Source organism: Aspergillus eucalypticola, assembly GCF_003184535.1.
Source record: "Aspergillus eucalypticola CBS 122712 chromosome Unknown BO83scaffold_31, whole genome shotgun sequence".
NCBI classification, from domain to species: Eukaryota; Fungi; Ascomycota; class Eurotiomycetes; order Eurotiales; family Aspergillaceae; genus Aspergillus; species Aspergillus eucalypticola.
The window spans coordinates 431,424-450,793 of record NW_020290305.1 but is presented as its reverse complement, the minus strand read 5'-3'; the positions used below and the strand labels follow the sequence as shown (position 1 = coordinate 450,793).

Sequence of the window (19,370 nt, the reverse complement as noted above, 5' to 3'; positions counted from 1 at the left end):
ATATAAAAAAAGAAATGAGAATAGGAGGGGAGAAAAAAGGAGAGAGATCTGAATCCACCACCCCGGAACGAATCACGACGGATCTAGTTTTGGGGGGAGGAGAAGGGAGACAGGACAGTACGGAGCAGATAGTAGTAATGGTGGTAGTAGCGGTAGTGTCAAGCAAGCCTAGCCGTGGTTACCAGGGCGAATTGGGGGGGGGATCGAGCAAGTGGAAATTAGCGACCAGCCGGAAGTGTCTCGACTCTGGCCCAAAGGGTCTGGGGCGGACTGTTTGCGGGGGCAAAAGAGCCAGCAACAACTCCTATCCGTCCAGCGCGATGGTGCTTGTCGTCGTCGTCTGCAAGTCGGTGCACCAACACAGCAAGTAGTGAGGAAAAGGACGGGTTAGCGGGTGAGACTAGTACGATTGCGCTCGCAATAGTGGCCGGAGTAGTCGGTGCAGGAGCAGGAATAATCAGCAGCCGATCAGAACGCGTCTCGGGGGTTATTATTTAGTTTCCCAGGGAGATTGGGCCCCACCGGGTCGAACGGACGATGGAAGAGGATATGGATCCCAGAGTAATAGTAAGTAATAAGGGAAGCGGAAGCCAAGTGAGAGTAGTACGTAGTAGTATAAAAACTACTGAGTACTGAAGTGAGGTAGGGCAGGGGAGAAGTAAGTCAGTGACAAAAGATCCGGCGGCAGGTAGATCGACAATATAGTTGGTAGTGGAGGGATCCAACTCATCCACAAACAGAATGTAAAACTCAGGAGAAAGCACGAGAAATCCTCCGATGCAAGTTCAAACTGTTTTCTCTTGCTTCTTGCTCGTCGTGATAAAAGGGGGGAGAGAGGAAATGATGGAAGCTATAATTCAAGTGCCGGTTCCGGATGACGTCTACGCCGGACAAAAGCACCCAGTTGTTTGGTGAAAGTCTGCGACGGTATGACGCCCAAAGGTTGGAACGGAATCCCCGGGCCCGACTTGACTTCACCAGATCCTTGAACTAGAACCAGCCAGACACACACGCAGAGTCATGCAATCAGAGCTGAGAGATCGGGGTAGTCGCAAAGTAGTTGTAGATAGTTTGCTTGTGATCGTGGTCGATCGGAATGGTCTCCTTTTCCAGAGCAGGACCACAGATGATACCGCATTCGTCGCTAATTAGAGTCGACACTCTCAAGAATAATACTAGTAGTATTATAAAAATAACCTCCCCACGGAAATGAAGAGAAATAAATATTAATAAAACAGAAGGATCTACTCCTAAGGAACAGACAAGACAGGCAGGCAGGCAGGCAGGCAGATAGACACTGTTAGTAAGTAGTATTGCTGGGGAATTGGAAGTGGGTTTAATGCCGTTGCCTGTTCCCTTGTTCAGGAGAGGCGAAGCTGGCAAGTCATCGTCATCACTTCCCCTCCGCCAACATCATCACAGTTCGTATCCCGCCCAAATTCATCATATAGGGTCCCCCAGTACTAAGCTGGTAGTAATCGTAAACTACTAATTGTTGAGTGCCTCCCCGCCAGGAAAATCATTCTGCCTTTCATCCTTGCTGTTTGAGAAGACAGTAGTGAATCCTACCGTGCAGCACCGCACCACTAGCAACAACTCACTGAATGGCAGCAGATTAATTCAAGGCCGGACTGAAGGAGTGGCTTGTTCATCGGTCTGCACTTACCTCTTCTGAACAAGCAAGGCTGGTGGGTGTGGCTATGCTTGCATCTGACTGGCTGAACGGGCAAATTGCTTGGCCGGGGATTGTCCGCTGGGCCAATCACTTTCCCCAATACATACTCATCTAAGCGGAAATGGCAGTCATCATAAAATACTGTAAATTCATCCACATAGTACAAAGTATCATTTTGTAACCCTCTCCACCAGCCCGCTCATCGGGGGGGTTGGCTTTTCTAGCGCCGGCGCGCAATCGTTCTTCATGGCTTCGATGGAGTTCCCCCTTTTCCCTTTCCTAGGTTCCCTTCCCCCCCTCCTGCCTTGGCCCAACGCGGTGGCAACTGTCCCTTCACCCACCACTCTCTCACGAACTGCACGTAGAGAAGAGGGAAAAAAGGAGGCTGTCGGGCCGATCGTCGTGGTTCTTGTCTTCCCCTTTTGGGTATCGTCAAGGCAGCAAACCAGAAAGTCCGACACCAACTTTGACCCCTCGACGTCATGCACGGTTCATCATGTTCATGTCGATCCGGATGGATTTCCTGCGATGGGGTTCGACATTGGGATTTTCTTTTCTTGTGTTGCAGTACTTTGTACGGGTACACCCACACACACCTTGCCTCTTAACTTGCTTGCTTACTTACCCAGCTGAACTGCTGTGGCTCAGAAATTCATCTTGTTTAAGCGTCGAACTTAAATCCTTCAAAATGTATTTCTAACGCAATCATGAGTCCACCAGCAATCTCCATATCAATCTACTTGACGTAGCTCACTATTGTACAAGTACTAGAATGTTGCGGGTGTAATCTGCAGTGCTGAGATTAGGGAGTAGCAGGGTCGACGGTTGGTCCAGAATTAGTAGAATCTGCTCCATAAGCCAGCCAGCACTTACATACATACATACATACATACTGGGTAAATGTATCATGCATAGCGTGCAAGTGGTCAGTAATGGCAAACAGACTATTTCTGCCACCTTAGTAAGTAGTTCTTATCCGTCACTTTTCCATGTTGAAGCTATCCAATGAACATTGACCGACGGAAAGATCAAACCATATCCCAGCTGCTGATCCGATCAACTCCGGCTGGTTCCAACCTTCAAAGGGGGGTGTTTGGTTCCCTCCCTCCCCCGGGGAGGGGGGGAAAAAGGTGATATCATATTTTCCCCTGCATCTGATTATCGTGCACACCCCCTTGTATCAATGTCAATAGATTGACAGAAACCACCACAACGTACTACTGCTCACCCTTTCCTCCCCCTCCCCCAGCACCGTAACACCAGTCTCATACTTCAACTCCGCGGTTGTCCTGCAGATTGTCATGTCTGTTCTTTACCTTACTTGGTACTTCATTGCTGACCTGCCCGACCAAACCAAACTTGAAACATCGTCTTTCTATAAAGTACATGCTATCTATTTACGTAGTGCAGGGAGAGAGAGCAAGTAGAGTAGTCGTTCACTTCATATTCTGTGTGACAGAACGCCCACACCCATTTTGCCTGGGATTGGATAAGCCGGCTGTGTGATTGGTTAACAGACTGGCGGGTTCAGCTGCCCTCCCCGCCTTTCGCCGCTTCGAACCATCCCAGCAGCCCAGCCGGTGTTGTGCTGCCCTGCGCTTGGTGGTATCAACTTTATCGGCGGTGTCAGTGTCACCTGATTCTGCTGTTCGTCTTACTTACCGATCTTATGGAACCTTTTCCAGGGAAGTGAAGCGTACAGTAAGATGGGGGAAAAAAGCAAACTTGCATATTGCCCCTGCGGTGAACAAGTTATATAGTAGATGATAGTTTGAGTGGTTTCTGAGATAAGTTGTTCTGTGTCTACTGACCGGGCACCTGATCTGTCTCTGCTGAGCTATGCTATGCTATGCTATGCTTTGCTTACCCCTCGCCTCTCACAGCTTGGCTGCTCTCGGTGAACAGATCATGCATTTGATGCTATGTAGAGGTACTACTAGCAGGGTGTGCTGTATCTATTTTCGGAAATTGTAACCGGTCGGTGATCCGTGTAGTACTTCTTTGATGTAGAACAAAAAATATGGAATCTTCATTGGTGGAGGTGCCATGTCGGCTAGCTGAACGGCATCGACAGAAATAAGAAAAGATGTAGTAGTAGTTTTACACAACGAGACTGAGAATTGAGGGACTGCGCAGGAGAGATATCTAACAAAACCATGTTCATGATGCCGGAGCCGTTGTGGGAACCTCGATACCGTATGCCTCCTTGATTCTCTCCGCCCGTCTCTCGGCGTATCCGGGGCCATAGATACCTGTGTAACCGGGTTAGCAACGTCGTGGGTTCTCTTCCAGCAGACGGCAATCTGCCTCCAACACAAGAAAGACGCACCTCGTCCCTCGCCCAATTCGGCAAGAGTCTGCTCTGCGGGGATTCTGTATGTCTTCCGGAGCTGTTCCCGACGCTCAAACTCGTCGATATCGGTGTTCTTCTTGTGGCCGAACAACGATCCACCGGTGTATTCGAAAGCGCCCGTGGCGGTGGCCAGAGCGACGCCGTAGCCCAGGAGGGCGGGGAATGTGCGAGCTGCGGACCTGTCAGAACCAATGTTTGATCAATTGAAACGGTCGGATCGCGGGCAACAGACCTCGGAGACCCAGGATGGCGCCGGAGAAGAAACCTCCCAGAGCGACGTTCCAGTGGTCTTCCTTCTCACGAAGGTTGGCGGATGCGGTCTTCACGAATTCGTAGGTACCTCCCATGGCGGCTGGACGCGAAAATCGTTAGCAACCCATTGAATTCAGAACATATTCGCTAGGCGTCCACAATTGCATTCATACCGAAGATACCGACGGTACCACCGCTCCGGATGAACACGCCCAGCGGGCCGACGTTCTGTCTGGTGAGGGTGTTCTGGACGGCCGAGGCGAAAAGACCCGCTCCACCAGTGAGCATAGTGGTCTTCATCGATGCTGCGATCGCATCCTTGGGGTGGTAGTGCTCTTCGTGGTGCGGAGCCATGGTGGCGGTTGAGGAGCTGAGATTAAGCTGTGGCTGTCACTCTCGAATGTCGTCCGGACGGAGATGAGATTCGATGAATTTGGGACCTTGCGCTTTCTGCCTCAACAGACCGCCTTCCCCAGGTTCCCAGCTTTCCCAGTCCGTTTGACCTGAGCATCTGATCTATGCCCAAACCTCTTGATTACCTCCCTTGGCGTGCGGGCATCGTTCTCTGTCTCCTCCTGCACGCTCAGTGGTTGTCTTATATTGTTTCTAAAACTGTTCGCGTTGAGAGTGGCGGGTCGTTTGCTGGAAACTTGCCGCCTGCTCTGCCTCACTTGCTGCAGTGACTCCCCGCTGTTACGATCTAACGGTCCAGCTTTCTGTTTCCAATAGAATCGAATGTGTTCGATACAATAACGTGGCTCATCCCTGCAAGAGAGTCGCGTCGTTATTCTTCCTTTCATTTCCAGACTTCATGTGAATAACCTCACAAATAGCTTTAGAATTCGTTTGCTTAAGGCTCGCCGGCAACTGTGAGCTCATAAGAGCCTACCCATGTCGTCTCCGCAGAAGCCTGGTATGCATCACAGCCTCCTACAGCCCGAATCACTTTCTCAGGTTTCGGAGCACCTGCAGAGAATGCGCATTTGGACTAATGATAATGTCTTCGTCTTCTAGGCAAGACTGCCCCACGTCTTGTGCAAGATATCCACGACTATGACCCTGTTCATCCTCCAGGCTCCGGCCGCAACCTGCTGTCGGAGGTGCCCCCGGTCTTCCCCGATCACTATATTGGACCATCAGAATTCATATCGCCTTCAGCTTGCCGTCACACTTATGTGATCAAATCGAAACAAAGCTTCCTACCAAAGCCAGAGCAGAGAAGCAGCTCAGGCAACCCCACCAAAGTATCAGCGATATGCTCCAAGTGCCGATACCATCTGCAGCTGGTCGTGACATCGACACCTGGGATCGGCAGCCAGAGTGTGCCGGGACACATACACCATCTGGTATATAAGTCAGGGAGGCAGAGAGGAGGTGCAACGGCAGAAGAAATTACACCCAAGGGCCAGGTGGCGGAGACCTTCCATTATGACTGCTCCTACCTCACTTGTCCAACGACAGTGTCCGTCAGGATTGTGTCTCCTGTGCTACATCCGGAATGGGTACAGCTGTTGACCGATCCGGAGTTGCTGCAGCAGCGAGCAGATGAGGCGATTGCAACACACCCCGAGCGCCTGGAAGGGATAGCTCGGCCGCAGCCCATTAATGTCTTGGAAAACTTGCGCACATATATCACCAACGCCTTCAATCCCAGTCAACAGGGTAAATCCATATCAGCGATCAACAAGAGGTTCATGGCGTGCTTCGGTGTTGAAGGCAAGCCTTGCAAAGGCCTGTTGGAGTTTTTGGGTTTCTCTGTCAAGGTCTGTATATGCCTGCCGATTGCTGCAACATCGATACCTAACTCTACATAGAACGAAGGTTTCTGGGAGCCTCCGCGCCCCAACGCCTGGGCCGAAGTCCCCTACCAGGATCAACTCAAAATATTCCTCGATGATGTTCTACATGAGCTTGCTGTACTCATCGAGCAAAGGCCAGTACTTGAGAAGAAGGGCCACCAGGTTGAATTTTCATATCAAATAGCAAAGAATGACCTCTTGAATGCTCTGGAAGCATTAAACTGTAGGTCAAATCACCACTCTTTCAAAGGCCGCATGCTTACCAAGCTCCTTCAGACCAGAAGGCTCTCAATGTCGACTCATTCGAAATGCCCCCTGCTCCGTACGTGCTATACAAACTTGACCTGTTGACGTGGACTGATGAAGGTTTAGTTATTACGAAGATTTGGGCGTCGTGGAAGACATGTCTGCGCAATTGATTATTGAGGCGTTCAATCGCCAGGTCGCTGTAGACCCTGGTCGCATGCCCACATACCTGAAATGTCTCAAGGCGATAGGTAATCTTAGAGGGGGCTACGAAGCTGACGCCATTGACCAAGCCGTTCAAGTGGCTTATGCCGACGGCAAATACACTGATGACGATGTGATCAATGCTTACAAGTACTTCGGTTTGACCCATGACGATCCGCGGCTTACCGAGGACAGCATCATTGGGACCTTCCATGCTTACTTGAGCTCCACCACCCAGGAGACAGAATCGCGCAGAGAATTGTGGAAGATTGGAGACAGCAGGCGTAGTGAGCGCATCAAGTCAGCGGCCGAAGATAGTGAGGTCTCCCACAGCGAACATTCGAGATCTGCAGCTAACAGGGTAAAGGAGTGGCAACTGTTGAGCAAGCGCAAGTTTACCTTGGTGTGAGCGAGGAGACAAGCGATGACTTCATCATGGCCATGTATACAGCTAAGGTACAACGTCGCCAATTACTCATTCATGTAAATGTGTGCTGATGTGCTTTTCAGGTCAATGACACACCATCAAGCCGGGATCTTGCGCGCCGTGCCGTTGAATTTATTGCGGAGGCGCGGAAATCGGATGCTCTTCGACACTTCGTCAGAACTGGCGAGATGACAGCGGGTGAGATGGATATCGGGGATGCCTATCGGCTTCTCCAAATTCCTGATCGTACCGTTGACGATGGAGCAATAATGGCGGCTTATACGATATGCGTCGATGAAGCCCCGGGACAAGCTGAGACGTACAATCAAGCCTTGCGCATAATTGCCAAAGACAAGAATAGCACGCTGCTGGGAAGTATGGTTTCTGATGATACAAAGCCGGACCGTAATATGTCGGAATGGCCCGTTGGATTGCAGAACATCGGCAACACATGCTACCTCAATAGTCTGCTACAATTCTATTTCTCTGTGCGCCCATACAGGGAGATGGTCTTGGATTTTGAGAGTTTCAAGATGGACTTGACTGATGAGAGCCTGAGTAAGAAACAGGTGGGATCACGCAAGGTCTCTAAGAAGGAGGTGGAACGTTCACAAAGGTGTAAGTGCGCTGTATTTCACTTGTATGACCGTAAAACTAACGCAGGTTCTATGTAGTTCTCAGAGAATTAAGGACACTCTTTTCCGACATGATTACTTCCCCGTCCTCACATGTCACACCGGGCCAGGAGTTGGCGCGGTTGACATTGATCAGTCCTTCTAACGAAGCAGCGATACGTCGTCGGTCTACAATCTCCGCGTATAGGCCCGCCGGTGCCCTAGGTGAAATCAACGGCATGCCGGTACTAGGACCTCTTGGGCCGCCGCAACCGATTCCGGAGAAGGAAGTGGAGAAAGAAGCGGAGAACCAGACGGCTACCGAAAGCGAGGGTGTCAAGCGCTCAACAGTTAGCGATGTCGATAGCGAGGCCACACTTGTCTCTGATGGTGTCAAGAATGACATTAAATCTCCTCCGATTGACGATAAAGAGAACGAACCTCCGGCTGATCTGGACTTGAAAGACGTGCAGGACGAGCCTAGTTCAGATTCTGCCGAACTAGGGTCCCCCGGCGATATAACACCCATAGACAATGTCGAACCTTCCAATCGACCACCGCCAGTGCCTCCGCGACCCACCCCGCAAGTCGACCCCCAGAAGCAGCTTATAGAAGAGGTAGAGATCGGAGCGCAGCAGGATGTGACGGAAGTTATCAACAACGTGCTTTTCCAGAGCCAATGTGCTATCCGTCCCATTGCTCATTCTCCGGAGGGTGAGCAAATCGATCAAGTGAAAGAGTAAGTCAGGAGCCTTCTGGGCACGAATATTCCATGACTGACGCCTTGCCTATAGTCTTTTCTACGGCCGCACCCGATCGTATATTGCTTCAGAAAAAGGTGTACGCTCCAAAGAAGAGTGGTGGTGTGACATCAAAATCGATGTTGCAACTGGCCCTCGTGACATATATGCAGCCATTGACGGTGCCTTTGACGTACAGAAGGTGAATGTAGAGAACTCGGTGGCTGAGCAGTACGGTGCTATCAGCAAGCTCCCGCCAGTGCTTCAGATTCAGGTTCAGCGTGTCCAGTTTGACCCCACAACGAAGCGCTCATTCAAGTCCACGCACCATCTCGGATTGAAGGAGACAATTTATCTTGACCGATATATGGACTCGCAGCAACCGCAGTTCCTGGAGCGGCGACAGCAGTGCTGGCAATGGAAGAACTCGCTCAGAGAGCTTGAGGCGCGCCGTGCGGAGTTACTGCGTCAAGTGGTAGGTTGCGCCCGCATCGCTTGTTGTGGGCCCAGACATCTAATTCATAATCTAGGATTCTGACGGCATGGATACGGCGGGTTTGCTCAACAGCGCTAAGGAAGTACTCGAAGACTTGGCAGCTATGAGAGAAGAGCCTGATTATGCAGAGGACGCGATCGATTTTGACACGCAAATAATCACCGAGGTTGATCAGCTTTCTCAGATAGCAAAGGCTGACTTGAACTGTGCGTCCTCGCTTCCCAAGTTTTGGCCTCTGATATGCAGGCGCTAACTCGAAATAGATGTCGAAAACCAAATCCAGGAGACCCAGAACAAGATCACCGCTCAGTTTGCCGACTACAAGTACCTGGCGTATCGCCTGTATGCCGTTTTCGTCCACCACGGATCGGTCTCCTTCGGCCACTACTACATTTACATCTTCGACTTTGAACGGAACGTCTGGAGGAAATACAATGACAACTATGTCACCGAAGTAAACGACCTGGATGAGATCTTCAAGGACGAGGGGCAGTCCAACCCGCCCACGCCATACTTCCTGGTATACGTCAACGACACGATGAAGGATCGGCTCGCCGACCCGGTCTGCAGGGAAATCTTGGAAGAATCCACGAATGCCAATGAAGATGTGGACATGAATCCACCAGCGTACGACGAGATCTGGACAGACCAGGGCGGATCAGGTACGGTAGTCGATCACCCCATGACGGAGGCTAAAGACGATGCCAATGCAGGATCCGGCAAGACTGCCTGGGGTTGGCCACCGAAGACAAGCACTGACTTAGACCATGTAAAGTGGTAGGCTCAGAGGTCAAGCCGCCGGTCCGAGACTCGACGTTAAACCCACTCAAACGCAAGGGCCTGGGCGACGATGGAGGCTAAATCCATACTAGGCCTAGACTTCTAGGGGACGCCTACAGTTCAGCTATAGAGGTAGATTGCAGGACTGGACATCATGACCGAGCAAAGACTTTAGAGCTGGATGATATGAGGCGGGGAAGACTGCGAGGATACGGGTTATTCTTGTAGTGATATTGATGTTCCGTTTGGTTTGTGCGGGCGTGTAACTTTTCTGACGATATCCTTTGTGCATGCGCTAGCGGAGATGTTGTCATGATTTCCTGTACATAGCAGGTGATGTCCTCCATCATGATATTTGATGATAATGTACCATGTCATTTTCTGTCTTATGTCCCTCACAGATAGAATCAACCTAATTTATCTATGCTGCAGTGACAGTCAGTTTAGTCATGACTTCGGCGGCGGGTCCGAAGCGGGCCGCGGATCGGGATCGGAACGACAGTCGGCAGCACAAGTGGGGGAGAAGCTGCCCTGCAGGCTGAATGACCGTCGCATGTCTGTGCATGGGACTGAGGCCATTGCACCAGATGACCTTAAGAGAAGTAACTAGATGAGATTTACCGGTTAAAAAAAAAGACATATTCATTTTCAATATAAAGAGGTACACAAAACAGACTAACCCAAGGCCTCCGATCTCAGTATATAGGTTATGCATTAGAAGCACAAGTGCGGGGAGAATTCCGGGGAAGGCGGCATGGCGGCTGGCGTTCCGCAACTCCGCATGTGGCCGTACTTACCCATTCCTCATATAACCTCCTCTTCTCCGCTTCCTTCACGTTCCTCTGATAACTTCATTCTTCCTTCTTGTGTCTCGGGGGTGATTGTCAACTCTGGACCCTAACAGCTTTTGCCCAATTTGACTGCCAACTGTAACTATCGAAGCTACATACATATATACCTCTACTCGTGGTCCATCATGCCGTCACAAGTGGCGACATGTCTGCGCCTTGCGCGGCAGTTCTCTGCTAATCCCAGCAAGGTAAGGATCTTGTGTGTCACCAAATGTGACTAAATTGGAAATCATAATTCTGACATATGCTTTTACTCCAGCACCAACGATTCCTTGTACGTGCTTTCTCTAGCAGCATTCGTCGACCTGAGATCAACAAGGTGGTCTCTTCTGCAGACATCGCAATCAAGGATATGAAGTCCAACTCAACACTATTGGCCGGTGGCTTTGGTCTCTCCGGTGTACCAGACACCCTGATCAGCGCGGTGCGCGCGAATCCCTCCATCACGGGATTGACAGTCGTCAGTAACAATGCTGGTGTCGACGGAGCAGGTCTCGGTCTTCTTCTCCAGTCTAAGCAAATTAAGAAGATGATTGCTAGCTATGTGGGCGAAAATAAGACCTTCGAGCGCATGTACCTGACCGGAGAGATCGAGCTCGAGTTGACTCCTCAGGGTACCTTGGCGGAACGTTGTCGCGCCGGTGGTGCGGGCATCCCGGCTTTCTACACCCCTGCCGCCTGTGGTACCGTTGTGCAGACGGGCGAGTTGCCTCTGAAGCATAATTCCGACGGAACTGTCGCGCTCTACAGTGAGCCCAGGGATGTTAAGGTCTTTGATAAGAAGAGCTACGTCATGGAGGAAGCGATCAAGGGTGACTATGCGTTTGTCAAGGCCTGGAAGGCTGATAAGCTGGGTAACTGCCAGTTCCGCTATGCTGCGGCTAACTTCAATGGTGCCATGGGCCGCAATGCGAAGATGACGATCGTCGAGGCGGAGCATATTGTTGAACCGGGCGAGATTGAGCCCGCTGCTATTCATCTGCCGGGTATCTATGTCAAGCGGGTGATTCAGAGCACAGCCCCCAAGAATATCGAAAAGTATACCTTTGCCAAGGAAGAGGGCGAGGAGGCGGCTGCCCTGGGTAAGGGTGATACTGCTGCTAAGCGCGAACGCATCGTTCGTCGTGCGGCGAAGGAGTTCAAGAACGGGATGTACGCGAACTTGGGCATTGGCATGCCCATGCTGGCGCCTAACTTTGTCGATCCCTCTGTAGAGGTCATGCTGCAGTCTGAGAACGGCATTCTGGGTCTGGGTCCTTACCCTCAGAAGGGACAGGAGGATGCCGATCTCATCAACGCTGGCAAGGAGACGGTCACGCTGTTGCCTGGAGCTGCTTGCTTCGGGAGCGAGGAGTCCTTCGGTATGATCCGTTCGGGACGGATCGATCTGACTATTTTGGGTGCTATGCAAGTCAGTGCCCGAGGTGATTTGGCAAACTGTAAGTGGTCCTTGTATAATTATTTTTTTGGCCGTCTGGTTGACAATGTTTGTTAGGGATGCTGCCTGGCAAGATCAAGGGCTTCGGTGGAGCTATGGACCTCGTATCGAACCCCTCCGCCACCAAGGTGGTGGTGACCATGGAGCACACGGATAAGAAGGGCGGTCCGAAGATCGTGAAGCAGTGCGAATTCCCCTTGACCGGAAAGACGTGCGTCAGCCGGATCATCACCGAGCTCTGCGTGTTCGACGTCGACTTTACAGATGGATTGACGCTGGTTGAGCTGGCCGATGGAGTCACCGTGGATGAGGTGCGGAGCAAGACGGAGGCACCATTCAAGGTGGCTGATAATGTCAAGCCGATGCTGTAGATCAGATTGACATGATCCTCGCTGCAAATCTGTATAACTCGGCGTTGTCAATTGACAACTGACCTGAATCCCCGAACACACCCTATATATACCACACTGTATCCAAAAATAATGCCATTGAACAGATACCAAATTTTTCAGCCAGATATTACACTATATATACAAGGTCGTAAAGTACAGAACCCGAACTAGAACCAGAGCCATTTTTTAATATCCCTTCTTCACCCATGCCATCCCATAGTACTAATACAACACAACACCATTAGAAAGGTGGCCACCACCATCACTCCCCTCATCTCCCCCAATAGCCCTCTAAACCCCAAAGGCAAACAAACTACCTCAACCTCAACAATCCACCCAATCTCTTCTTCAACCTTCCCATCCAGTCCCGGTCCGGCGCCTCATCGAACTCCCGAATCACATTATCGTAATGATCCGGGTTACTCGCCGGTCTGCGCAATCTCGGCGACAGGGGATAGCGTCTCGCGTACCGGTCTTCGAGGAGTGAGGAAAGAGCGTTGAGGGATTTCTCGTCGATGTTGACTTTTTGTAATTGGCCTTCTTGTTGAGGCTGTTTCTGAGAGGTGGGTTCGGTGGATGAGGGTTGGAGGCAGGCTTGGAGGTAGTTCTGGACGGACACGGAGGATGGGCGCACTTTGTCGGTTGGCCAGTGTTTGAGGAGGGTGGTGATTCGTTGCTGTGGTTGGTAATTAGTTAGCTGGGACGCCAAAGAGGTGGGATTGAGAAGGGTTTAAGTTGGGGTGGTGAGGGTAGACGTACTGTGTTGGATGCCATGGTGGGATATCTGTGTTTTGGAGGATTGGGTGATTGTAGTGTGAGTGATAGGGGCGAGGGTATTGTGAATGAGAGAAGCGCTGGAGAGATACTGTTCGAGATCTATCTAGATGTCTGTAGATGCTCGAAAAACAGCGGAACTGCCTGAGGCGGCACGGCGGTAACGGTCATGGTCTCGGGCGCGGCAATCCGGCTCAGCCACCGCATGCTGATTGATGCTGCTGCTTGCTGCCTTATTGCCTGACCTGGACTTCTCTCTCTCTCCTCTCGTCATCTCCAGCTGATCGTCTCCTTCCCATCTCTTATGAATCTCCCCCCTCAAAGTCCCATCCACGTTCTTTGCGCCTCCTTCTATTGTCCCTCTTCTAATACCTACTTCCGACGCCGTTGATTTCTTTTGTTTCTTCCCCACCGTCCTTTACTCCGCTCTTTCCCGGTTTCCCGCTCGCTCAGCTCGTCATGAGCTCGCAGCGTTATCAACGGGTATGAGGCACCCACGTTCTTGATAGAAGCCGTCGGGTTCGGCATTTGGATGTCAGAAAAACAAAGTACTGATACATGGGTCTCTATATAGGTCAACGCCCGTGATGAAGACGATGATGATACCCCCCAGTCACACTCTATCCCTCTCCGACCGACACCTTCCTCCCCGCCTCCCTCATTCCACTCTCGTTCCTCCTCCCCATCATCGAGACGCCTCCTCCACGACGATCCCCACAGAGACCATGCAGACCAAACCCTGGCAGATGCGTTCGGTGATGGCAGCGATTCCGAGTCCGATGAAGAGCCCGACGATCGTCAGCGCTTAATGCGGGCTCAGCCAGATTCCCGCCCGGTGGCGGACACCAGCAGCGCTGCTGCGGCTGCATCTTCTTCTTCAAGCGGTTCAGAGCAACAGTCTGGCGATTCGCGCATCGGTGGAAGCCTTCCTCGACGGCAAACGATTCTACCGTCTTTCAGTACCCCCAGTTCGGGAGCGAGTCGGGTGATCAGTTCGTCGAACGATGGTGTCTTTGCTAATCTGGCGGCTAAGCCGGAGCGCGGGGAAAAGAATGAGGATTTGCCTCCGGTAGGTTGACTCCTTGTGGGATTTGCGATGGGATGATGGTTGCTGATGATGTGCTTTTATATAGTCCTACGAGGAGGCCGCCGCAGATGCTACACCGCCGTATTGGGAGACGACAATCCTCGCACCAGGTATCTCTTCGGACGAAGTGTTTGTGGATGGACTGCCAGTTGGATCGATTTTCTCGTTTGTTTGGAATGCCATGATCTCTATGTCGTTCCAGTTGGTTGGGTTCCTCTTGACCTACCTGCTTCACACAACGCACGCAGCCAAGAACGGCAGCCGGGCTGGTCTCGGCCTCACGCTGGTGCAGTATGGTTTCTACATGAAGGGTGGCAGTGAGTCGAAAGGATCGGATGAAGGAGGCGCCGATTACGTGACACCCCCGGACCCGAACAGTCATAACTTCGATCCGAATAATGTCGATGGTGGTGCGGGTGGTGATGGCGGAGGCGGTGCTGTGTCCTCTATCACCACGAGCGAATGGATTTCATACGTCTTGATGATTGTCGGGTGGTTCATTCTGATTCGAGCTATCAGCGATTTTCTGCGGGCACGCCGTCACGAGCAGCTGGTGTTACAGAGTCCTGAGCGTGGGCTTAGCGTTCCTGTCATTGCAGAGGGCGAGCGATCGGAGACGGTTGTCTAGGGAATATGGGAATATTGGTCTGGTCTGGGTACAGTTCACTTGGGAGCATTCGGAGTTCATTTTCCTTCCTTTGCACGGTTTCGTTATTCTTATAATCGGCCCTACGATCCAGTTGTAGGATGGATGGGAGCCTGCAGAGCATTGGTAGCCTATCGTTGACCGGGTTCATCTTTTCGTTATTTCCTTTCTTTTCTCTTTTTCTCCTACCATTTACACATCATGGTCGGTTCCAGCTATTGCACGAGTTACCGGGCCTGTAGTCTAGAATACCTTGTTATCTTGTTTGTGAGATACCTTTGGCAAGTGAATCCAAGTGGAAACCGTTCGACTTTAATCTCTTTCACTCCTTGTCGTTCTGTACGACTGTTCTAGTAGTAGACAGTGAGACATTTGGGCCAATTGGGAGTTGCCTCGTTCCGATTTGCCTTCAGCAGGCAGCCTTATTTTCGGGACCCTTGAATGGAAGCATTGCCGCTGAAGATCGTCCGCCCTGCGACTGGGGATGTTCCCCGTCGCCCCGGTGTGCCTGTTTCTCAATAAGTACTCTCAGACTATTGTTCTGCTTGAGCTTGCTGCCCGATGCTGATCGTCTTGGCGGTCTCTCCGGTTTCTCCGCGTTGATCTTCTTGTCTTCCGCTCTCCTTCTTCCCCCTTCCTTTATTGTTTTTCCCCTTTCTATTATCACAAGTGGTTACCTCTCGCTCTTCTTCTCCTCATGCTTATTTTATATCCAGTCAAATTCACCTCTCCGTGACATCTCCCCCGCCTCTCTTTCCATGACCAAGGTTGACGCCGCGGGGGATGGGGATTCCGCCCCGATGGCCGCCTCGCCGCCGAGTCTCCCCAAAGCCCCCGTCGAGGCTCGCTCGCTGTCCTCCATCACCGCAATTGCTTCCAATCCCCCTGCCTATCCGCGCAATCCTACGCAGAAAAAGCTGGATCCGTTAGTGCTGTATATTGTGCGGGTCCCAGGCAGTCGAGGTATGTCGCTTACCTGCCATTCCGATCGCTCAGGAATGCCCCGCAGAAGCGGTGGCACCAAACATGCATATGATAGATCAACTGACCCTGCGTATTCTTCCGTCTTCAGATGTCTTCCTCACCCCCCTGAAACCTGCTACCAAGTCCAGCGTCTCGGCCGAAGCCATCAATTCCTCCCTATATTATTTGCACGTCGCCACGCCCGAGGATGACGTCCTGCTGCAGGAATACGAGCAGGAACGCGAAGAGGAGGCTAGATTGCGGAAAGAAGCCCTTGGAGACGAGGTGGAGGCTCCTCTGCCTTCGCGCGAGTTTGCGCGATTGAATAATGTCCGGCGCAAGCCTGTTCCTAGCGGGGGCGCACCCAAGGTCGATGCGACCGCTCCTCCTCCTCCTCCTGCGCGCCCTCGCCCGACTTCCTGGCAGTCGCAGGGAGCGCCATCGCCGTTGAATCCAGATCTGCAGCGCCCGGCCCTGCCTCCCCGTCCGAGTTTCCAGGCCCCTGCTTATGCGAACGATTACAACCCTGTCACCCCGCCTTTCGCGCCGGTCAATCGCGAGCCCGTCCTCGAGTCCGCGCCGCTTGACGATCCCATGGCTGCGCGTCCTGCGCGGCCACTGCCCGCTGTTCCGAGAGAAGAGCCGGTGTTGGGACCGCCTCTAGACCCGCTACCGGCGAAGAGGGCCAATCGGTGGAGCACTGCGCTGTCGGGGTACCTGGCAAAGGGCCAGGAAACGTGGAAGGAGAAATATGATGCCATGTCTGGTGGGCGGGCGAGTCTGGACTCAAGACGACCTCCCGTTAGACCGCATTCTGCTCATGGAAGTCCGTCACACTCGTTTCTGGGGTCGCCGTCTAGAAGCCCAGCGAGGAGTCCCGCGAGAAGTCCGGGCCAGTCCCCTCGCCAGAGGCCGCATGACAGAGTGGTGGCTGATCGTCCGGGATTCCATATCACCTTGATTCGTCGCGATCCTACGCATGGCAGTCAGTGGAATGTTGCGACCATGTCAACGCCTCGGATGGATGGTGGGCCTATCGACATCGATATCCTCACCCCGGGGTACAACCGCTTCACGGCGCAGAACGAACCGCTCTCTCTTGCGAGTCTGGGGATAAACCTCCCAGGCGGCCAGTCCATTTCATTCTCGTCGTCCAAACACCCGTTGGCTGATTTGGCCGATCTTCCACCTCCTAATTCGGTTACCAATGCGCCATCTCAGCCCCGACGATTCCACCGCAAGCTCTGCGTCTCAAGACCATACTTCCAAGAGGAGCCGCGAGGCTCTTTGGACCTCCCGGGTCGTCCGTCCCTGGACAGCACTGCCAGTGGCAGTCCCACGAAACCGCATGCCCCTCCTCACTCCAAGCTGAAGAGCGGTTATTACACCTTCAATTCACCTTGGAATGGCATCTGCACGTTTACAACGAGCGTCAACGGCCGTAGCCTTAAATGCAAACACATGATACCCACCCCTGGCCTCCCCAACGCCAGCAGCCACCATCACCACCCGACCTCCACGCCTGAACCCCCTGCCATCACTGTCGCCGAGATCCGCTTCAACACGCCCTTTCGAACCGGCCACCTCCACCAGCCCACTCCCACGTACGCACCCTATCATCCTACTTCGCCCCCAACGGACTCCTACCTCTCCTCTCCGCAAACTCCTACCCCCGCAAACCCTTCCTCGAAACGTGACTCTCTCGCCCGCCTCCTCAACCCGAACAAGTATACGCGACCTCGCGCTCGCTCCGGGGCCAGTATCACCTCCATCGGCGATAACATCGGCCCCAGCCACCACACACGGAACCCCTCGAATAGCAGCACGAGCAGCGGGGCCGGAGATCTCGAAGAGCGCGAGAAATCAGGGCTTTTGCGCCGGCCACCGAGTGAGGATCGTCTGGATCTTTCTCTGGCACGGGAGCGCGCAGGCGGAGGGTTACGGGGGAAGTCTGCGAAACTGGGTAAGCTGATTATTGAAGATGAGGGGATCAAGATGTTGGATCTGGTTGTTGCTGCTTGTATGTCTGTTTATGCAGTGAGTTGCTAGACATTGGTTTGACTGCATATGGCACGATTAATCTTTTTGGTTATATCCTGAGATATGTTCGAGTTGTGATTGTGATATGATATGATATACTATTGATGTTTTGGCCATTTGAGCGATATGCATTCGATGATATGTAACTGCAATTGATACACTGATATACCTTGAATATGAAGCTGAAGCTGAAGCTGCTATAGCACTATCCTCTGATAGACATCAGGAGACTCACAGTAGCATAATGAAAGTACCTACCCTCACCCCCTCCCCCTAGGAAAGACCACTACCTCCCAAGCTAGTAGCTACTACGTAGCTAGTAAACCAGCCATCCCACTCCCACATTCCCAATTACTAAACACTTACAAAATAGAATCATCTACACCACCGCCACTCTCCTCGCGAACCCACCACTCATCAGGTAACCACATTACCATCTCATTCTTCTCAATTCCATATCCCTGCCCAACACAAAGTAAAAAAACCCCTCACCAAATACTCATAACCCTCCAATCAAACCCCACGCAAAATAAGCAGAGAAGCTAGCTAGCTAGCAAGCACGTCTCAGAATACGAATTTCCCCCCCATATCTCCAATCCACTCATGTACTTCTCCTTACAGTGTGCACCAATCAGACCATCTCCATTAGTTGAAACAAGCAAATTGTACTAAGCAATGTCCGATAAAAAAGCAAATGTCAAGTCCCGAATGCCGAGCTCGAGCTCAGCCCCAGCCCCGGTGAAGTGAAGTGAAGCAGTCAATCACGATAGAGTATTAGATGACCCATTTTCGGACTGACTCTCCTGTCTAGGTAAGTATGCACGGAGTATACTCCGCTTTGGTTTGTAATTAGGTGGATTGAATTGGATAGGTTGGTGGATGGGATGTTCAGCTGATGAGCAAGTACTAGACTAGTAGAACATGGATAGGATAGCATGATGTGAGTGAGATGAGATGAGAGGGTGTAGATCCACCCACTTACCTACTTACTTACTTTGCAGAGAATCTGCAGGTTTAGTTTCGACTTAGTTGGGGGTTTGGGCCAGTTATATTTCCTGGGATTTGGGATGACCGTGCAGGAGGGGGATTTGGGTGGGATGTTATTGGTTGGTGGTGTTGGATTTCTGGGTACTACTAGTACTTACTTAAGGGATGAGGGGGATGGATCATGATGCAGGTTAGGTACATATGTACGAGTATGGAGTAAGTACTTGGGATGGGATGATGGGTCACGGTGGTGAGTGAGTGATCACCGGGTATTAGTGGGGCGTTTTGTTGGGTCAGTTGGGTTGGAATCGTGTTCTGCTTGTCGGTCTGCCTGTCTTGTGAGTCATTGTGCTTTGTGAGGATCTTGAGGGGTTTATTGTGTGTATGTCTAATAGTATTCTTGTAGCTGGATATCTAGTATAGGCAATGTATATAGGTATAGTATACAAAGTACATTTATGAACTGTGCATACATAGCATATAAATCTATGTAAATGAAATAATACTATAAACATTCAGAAATAGTAGCAAACAAAGCAAATTAGTGTTGATGATTAGCGTCAACCACATGCAAATAATCCATCCACCCCCCCTATGACATAATAA

General features: G+C 51.6%; 7 protein-coding genes across 7 annotated transcripts; 5 read left to right on the top strand and 2 right to left on the bottom strand.

The window, feature by feature from the left end:
* The first annotated feature begins 1,878 nt into the window (after window positions 1–1,878).
* On the top strand, window positions 1,879–2,387 carry BO83DRAFT_382048 (uncharacterized protein). The gene has a single exon (XM_025532140.1). It carries the CDS (start codon window positions 1,922–1,924, stop codon window positions 2,306–2,308), a length of 387 nt encoding a protein of 128 aa, XP_025383939.1. The 5' UTR covers window positions 1,879–1,921; the 3' UTR covers window positions 2,309–2,387.
* Window positions 2,388–3,484: 1,097 nt separating this feature from the next.
* On the bottom strand, window positions 3,485–4,844 carry BO83DRAFT_382046 (NADH-ubiquinone oxidoreductase 213 kDa subunit). The gene is made up of 4 exons (XM_025532139.1): window positions 4,454–4,844; window positions 4,261–4,380; window positions 4,005–4,199; window positions 3,485–3,927 (listed from the first exon to the last, which is right to left on the bottom strand). Exons 1-4 carry the CDS (start codon window positions 4,632–4,634, stop codon window positions 3,836–3,838), a joined length of 588 nt encoding a protein of 195 aa, XP_025383938.1. The 5' UTR covers window positions 4,635–4,844; the 3' UTR covers window positions 3,485–3,835.
* A 327-nt stretch (window positions 4,845–5,171) lies between these two features.
* Window positions 5,172–9,667, top strand: BO83DRAFT_322389 (ubiquitin-specific protease UBP2; the record flags this gene model as incomplete). The annotated part of the gene is made up of 12 exons (XM_025527895.1): window positions 5,172–5,193; window positions 5,295–6,043; window positions 6,095–6,302; window positions 6,356–6,401; window positions 6,452–6,846; window positions 6,897–6,985; window positions 7,040–7,574; window positions 7,631–8,309; window positions 8,365–8,785; window positions 8,841–9,012; window positions 9,070–9,540; window positions 9,588–9,667. 12 exons carry the CDS (start codon window positions 5,172–5,174, stop codon window positions 9,665–9,667), a joined length of 3,867 nt encoding a protein of 1,288 aa, XP_025383937.1.
* Window positions 9,668–10,250: 583 nt separating this feature from the next.
* On the top strand, window positions 10,251–12,395 carry BO83DRAFT_382044 (3-oxoacid CoA-transferase). Its single transcript, XM_025532138.1, has 3 exons — window positions 10,251–10,625; window positions 10,697–11,876; window positions 11,933–12,395. Exons 1-3 carry the CDS (start codon window positions 10,563–10,565, stop codon window positions 12,244–12,246), a joined length of 1,557 nt encoding a protein of 518 aa, XP_025383936.1. The 5' UTR covers window positions 10,251–10,562; the 3' UTR covers window positions 12,247–12,395.
* Window positions 12,350–13,125, bottom strand: BO83DRAFT_382043 (ubiquinol-cytochrome c reductase complex assembly factor 2). The gene is made up of 2 exons (XM_025532137.1): window positions 13,027–13,125; window positions 12,350–12,943 (listed from the first exon to the last, which is right to left on the bottom strand). The coding sequence occupies exons 1-2, from the start codon at window positions 13,039–13,041 to the stop codon at window positions 12,581–12,583; spliced, it is 378 nt and encodes a 125-aa protein (XP_025383935.1). The 5' UTR covers window positions 13,042–13,125; the 3' UTR covers window positions 12,350–12,580.
* A 199-nt stretch (window positions 13,126–13,324) lies between these two features.
* BO83DRAFT_440868 (metal homeostatis BSD2 family protein) lies at window positions 13,325–14,756 on the top strand (the record flags this gene model as incomplete). The annotated part of the gene is made up of 3 exons (XM_025536292.1): window positions 13,325–13,524; window positions 13,616–14,110; window positions 14,175–14,756. The coding sequence occupies exons 1-3, from the start codon at window positions 13,501–13,503 to the stop codon at window positions 14,754–14,756; spliced, it is 1,101 nt and encodes a 366-aa protein (XP_025383934.1). The 5' UTR covers window positions 13,325–13,500.
* Window positions 14,757–15,256: 500 nt separating this feature from the next.
* BO83DRAFT_369457 (uncharacterized protein) lies at window positions 15,257–17,956 on the top strand. The gene is made up of 2 exons (XM_025529864.1): window positions 15,257–15,737; window positions 15,814–17,956. Exons 1-2 carry the CDS (start codon window positions 15,533–15,535, stop codon window positions 17,784–17,786), a joined length of 2,178 nt encoding a protein of 725 aa, XP_025383933.1. The 5' UTR covers window positions 15,257–15,532; the 3' UTR covers window positions 17,787–17,956.
* Window positions 17,957–19,370: the final 1,414 nt, after the last annotated feature.

Bases quoted from the DNA above. Each gene is read 5' to 3' on its own strand.
- BO83DRAFT_382048 (XM_025532140.1), top strand. From the start codon at position 1,922: ATGGCTTCGATGGAGTTCCCCCTTTTCCCTTTCCTAGGTTCCCTTCCC.
- BO83DRAFT_382046 (XM_025532139.1), bottom strand. From the start codon at position 4,634: ATGGCTCCGCACCACGAAGAGCACTACCACCCCAAGGATGCGATCGCA. The intron at 4,381-4,453 runs GTATGAATGCAA...TTTCGCGTCCAG, and splicing joins TGGTACCGTCGGTATCTTCG to CCGCCATGGGAGGTACCTAC. The intron at 3,928-4,004 runs GTGCGTCTTTCT...CCGGTTACACAG, and splicing joins CGAATTGGGCGAGGGACGAG to GTATCTATGGCCCCGGATAC.
- BO83DRAFT_382044 (XM_025532138.1), top strand. From the start codon at position 10,563: ATGCCGTCACAAGTGGCGACATGTCTGCGCCTTGCGCGGCAGTTCTCT. The intron at 10,626-10,696 runs GTAAGGATCTTG...CTTTTACTCCAG, and splicing joins TCTCTGCTAATCCCAGCAAG to CACCAACGATTCCTTGTACG. The intron at 11,877-11,932 runs GTAAGTGGTCCT...AATGTTTGTTAG, and splicing joins CCGAGGTGATTTGGCAAACT to GGATGCTGCCTGGCAAGATC.
- BO83DRAFT_369457 (XM_025529864.1), top strand. From the start codon at position 15,533: ATGACCAAGGTTGACGCCGCGGGGGATGGGGATTCCGCCCCGATGGCC. The intron at 15,738-15,813 runs GTATGTCGCTTA...TGCATATGATAG, and splicing joins GCGGGTCCCAGGCAGTCGAG to ATCAACTGACCCTGCGTATT.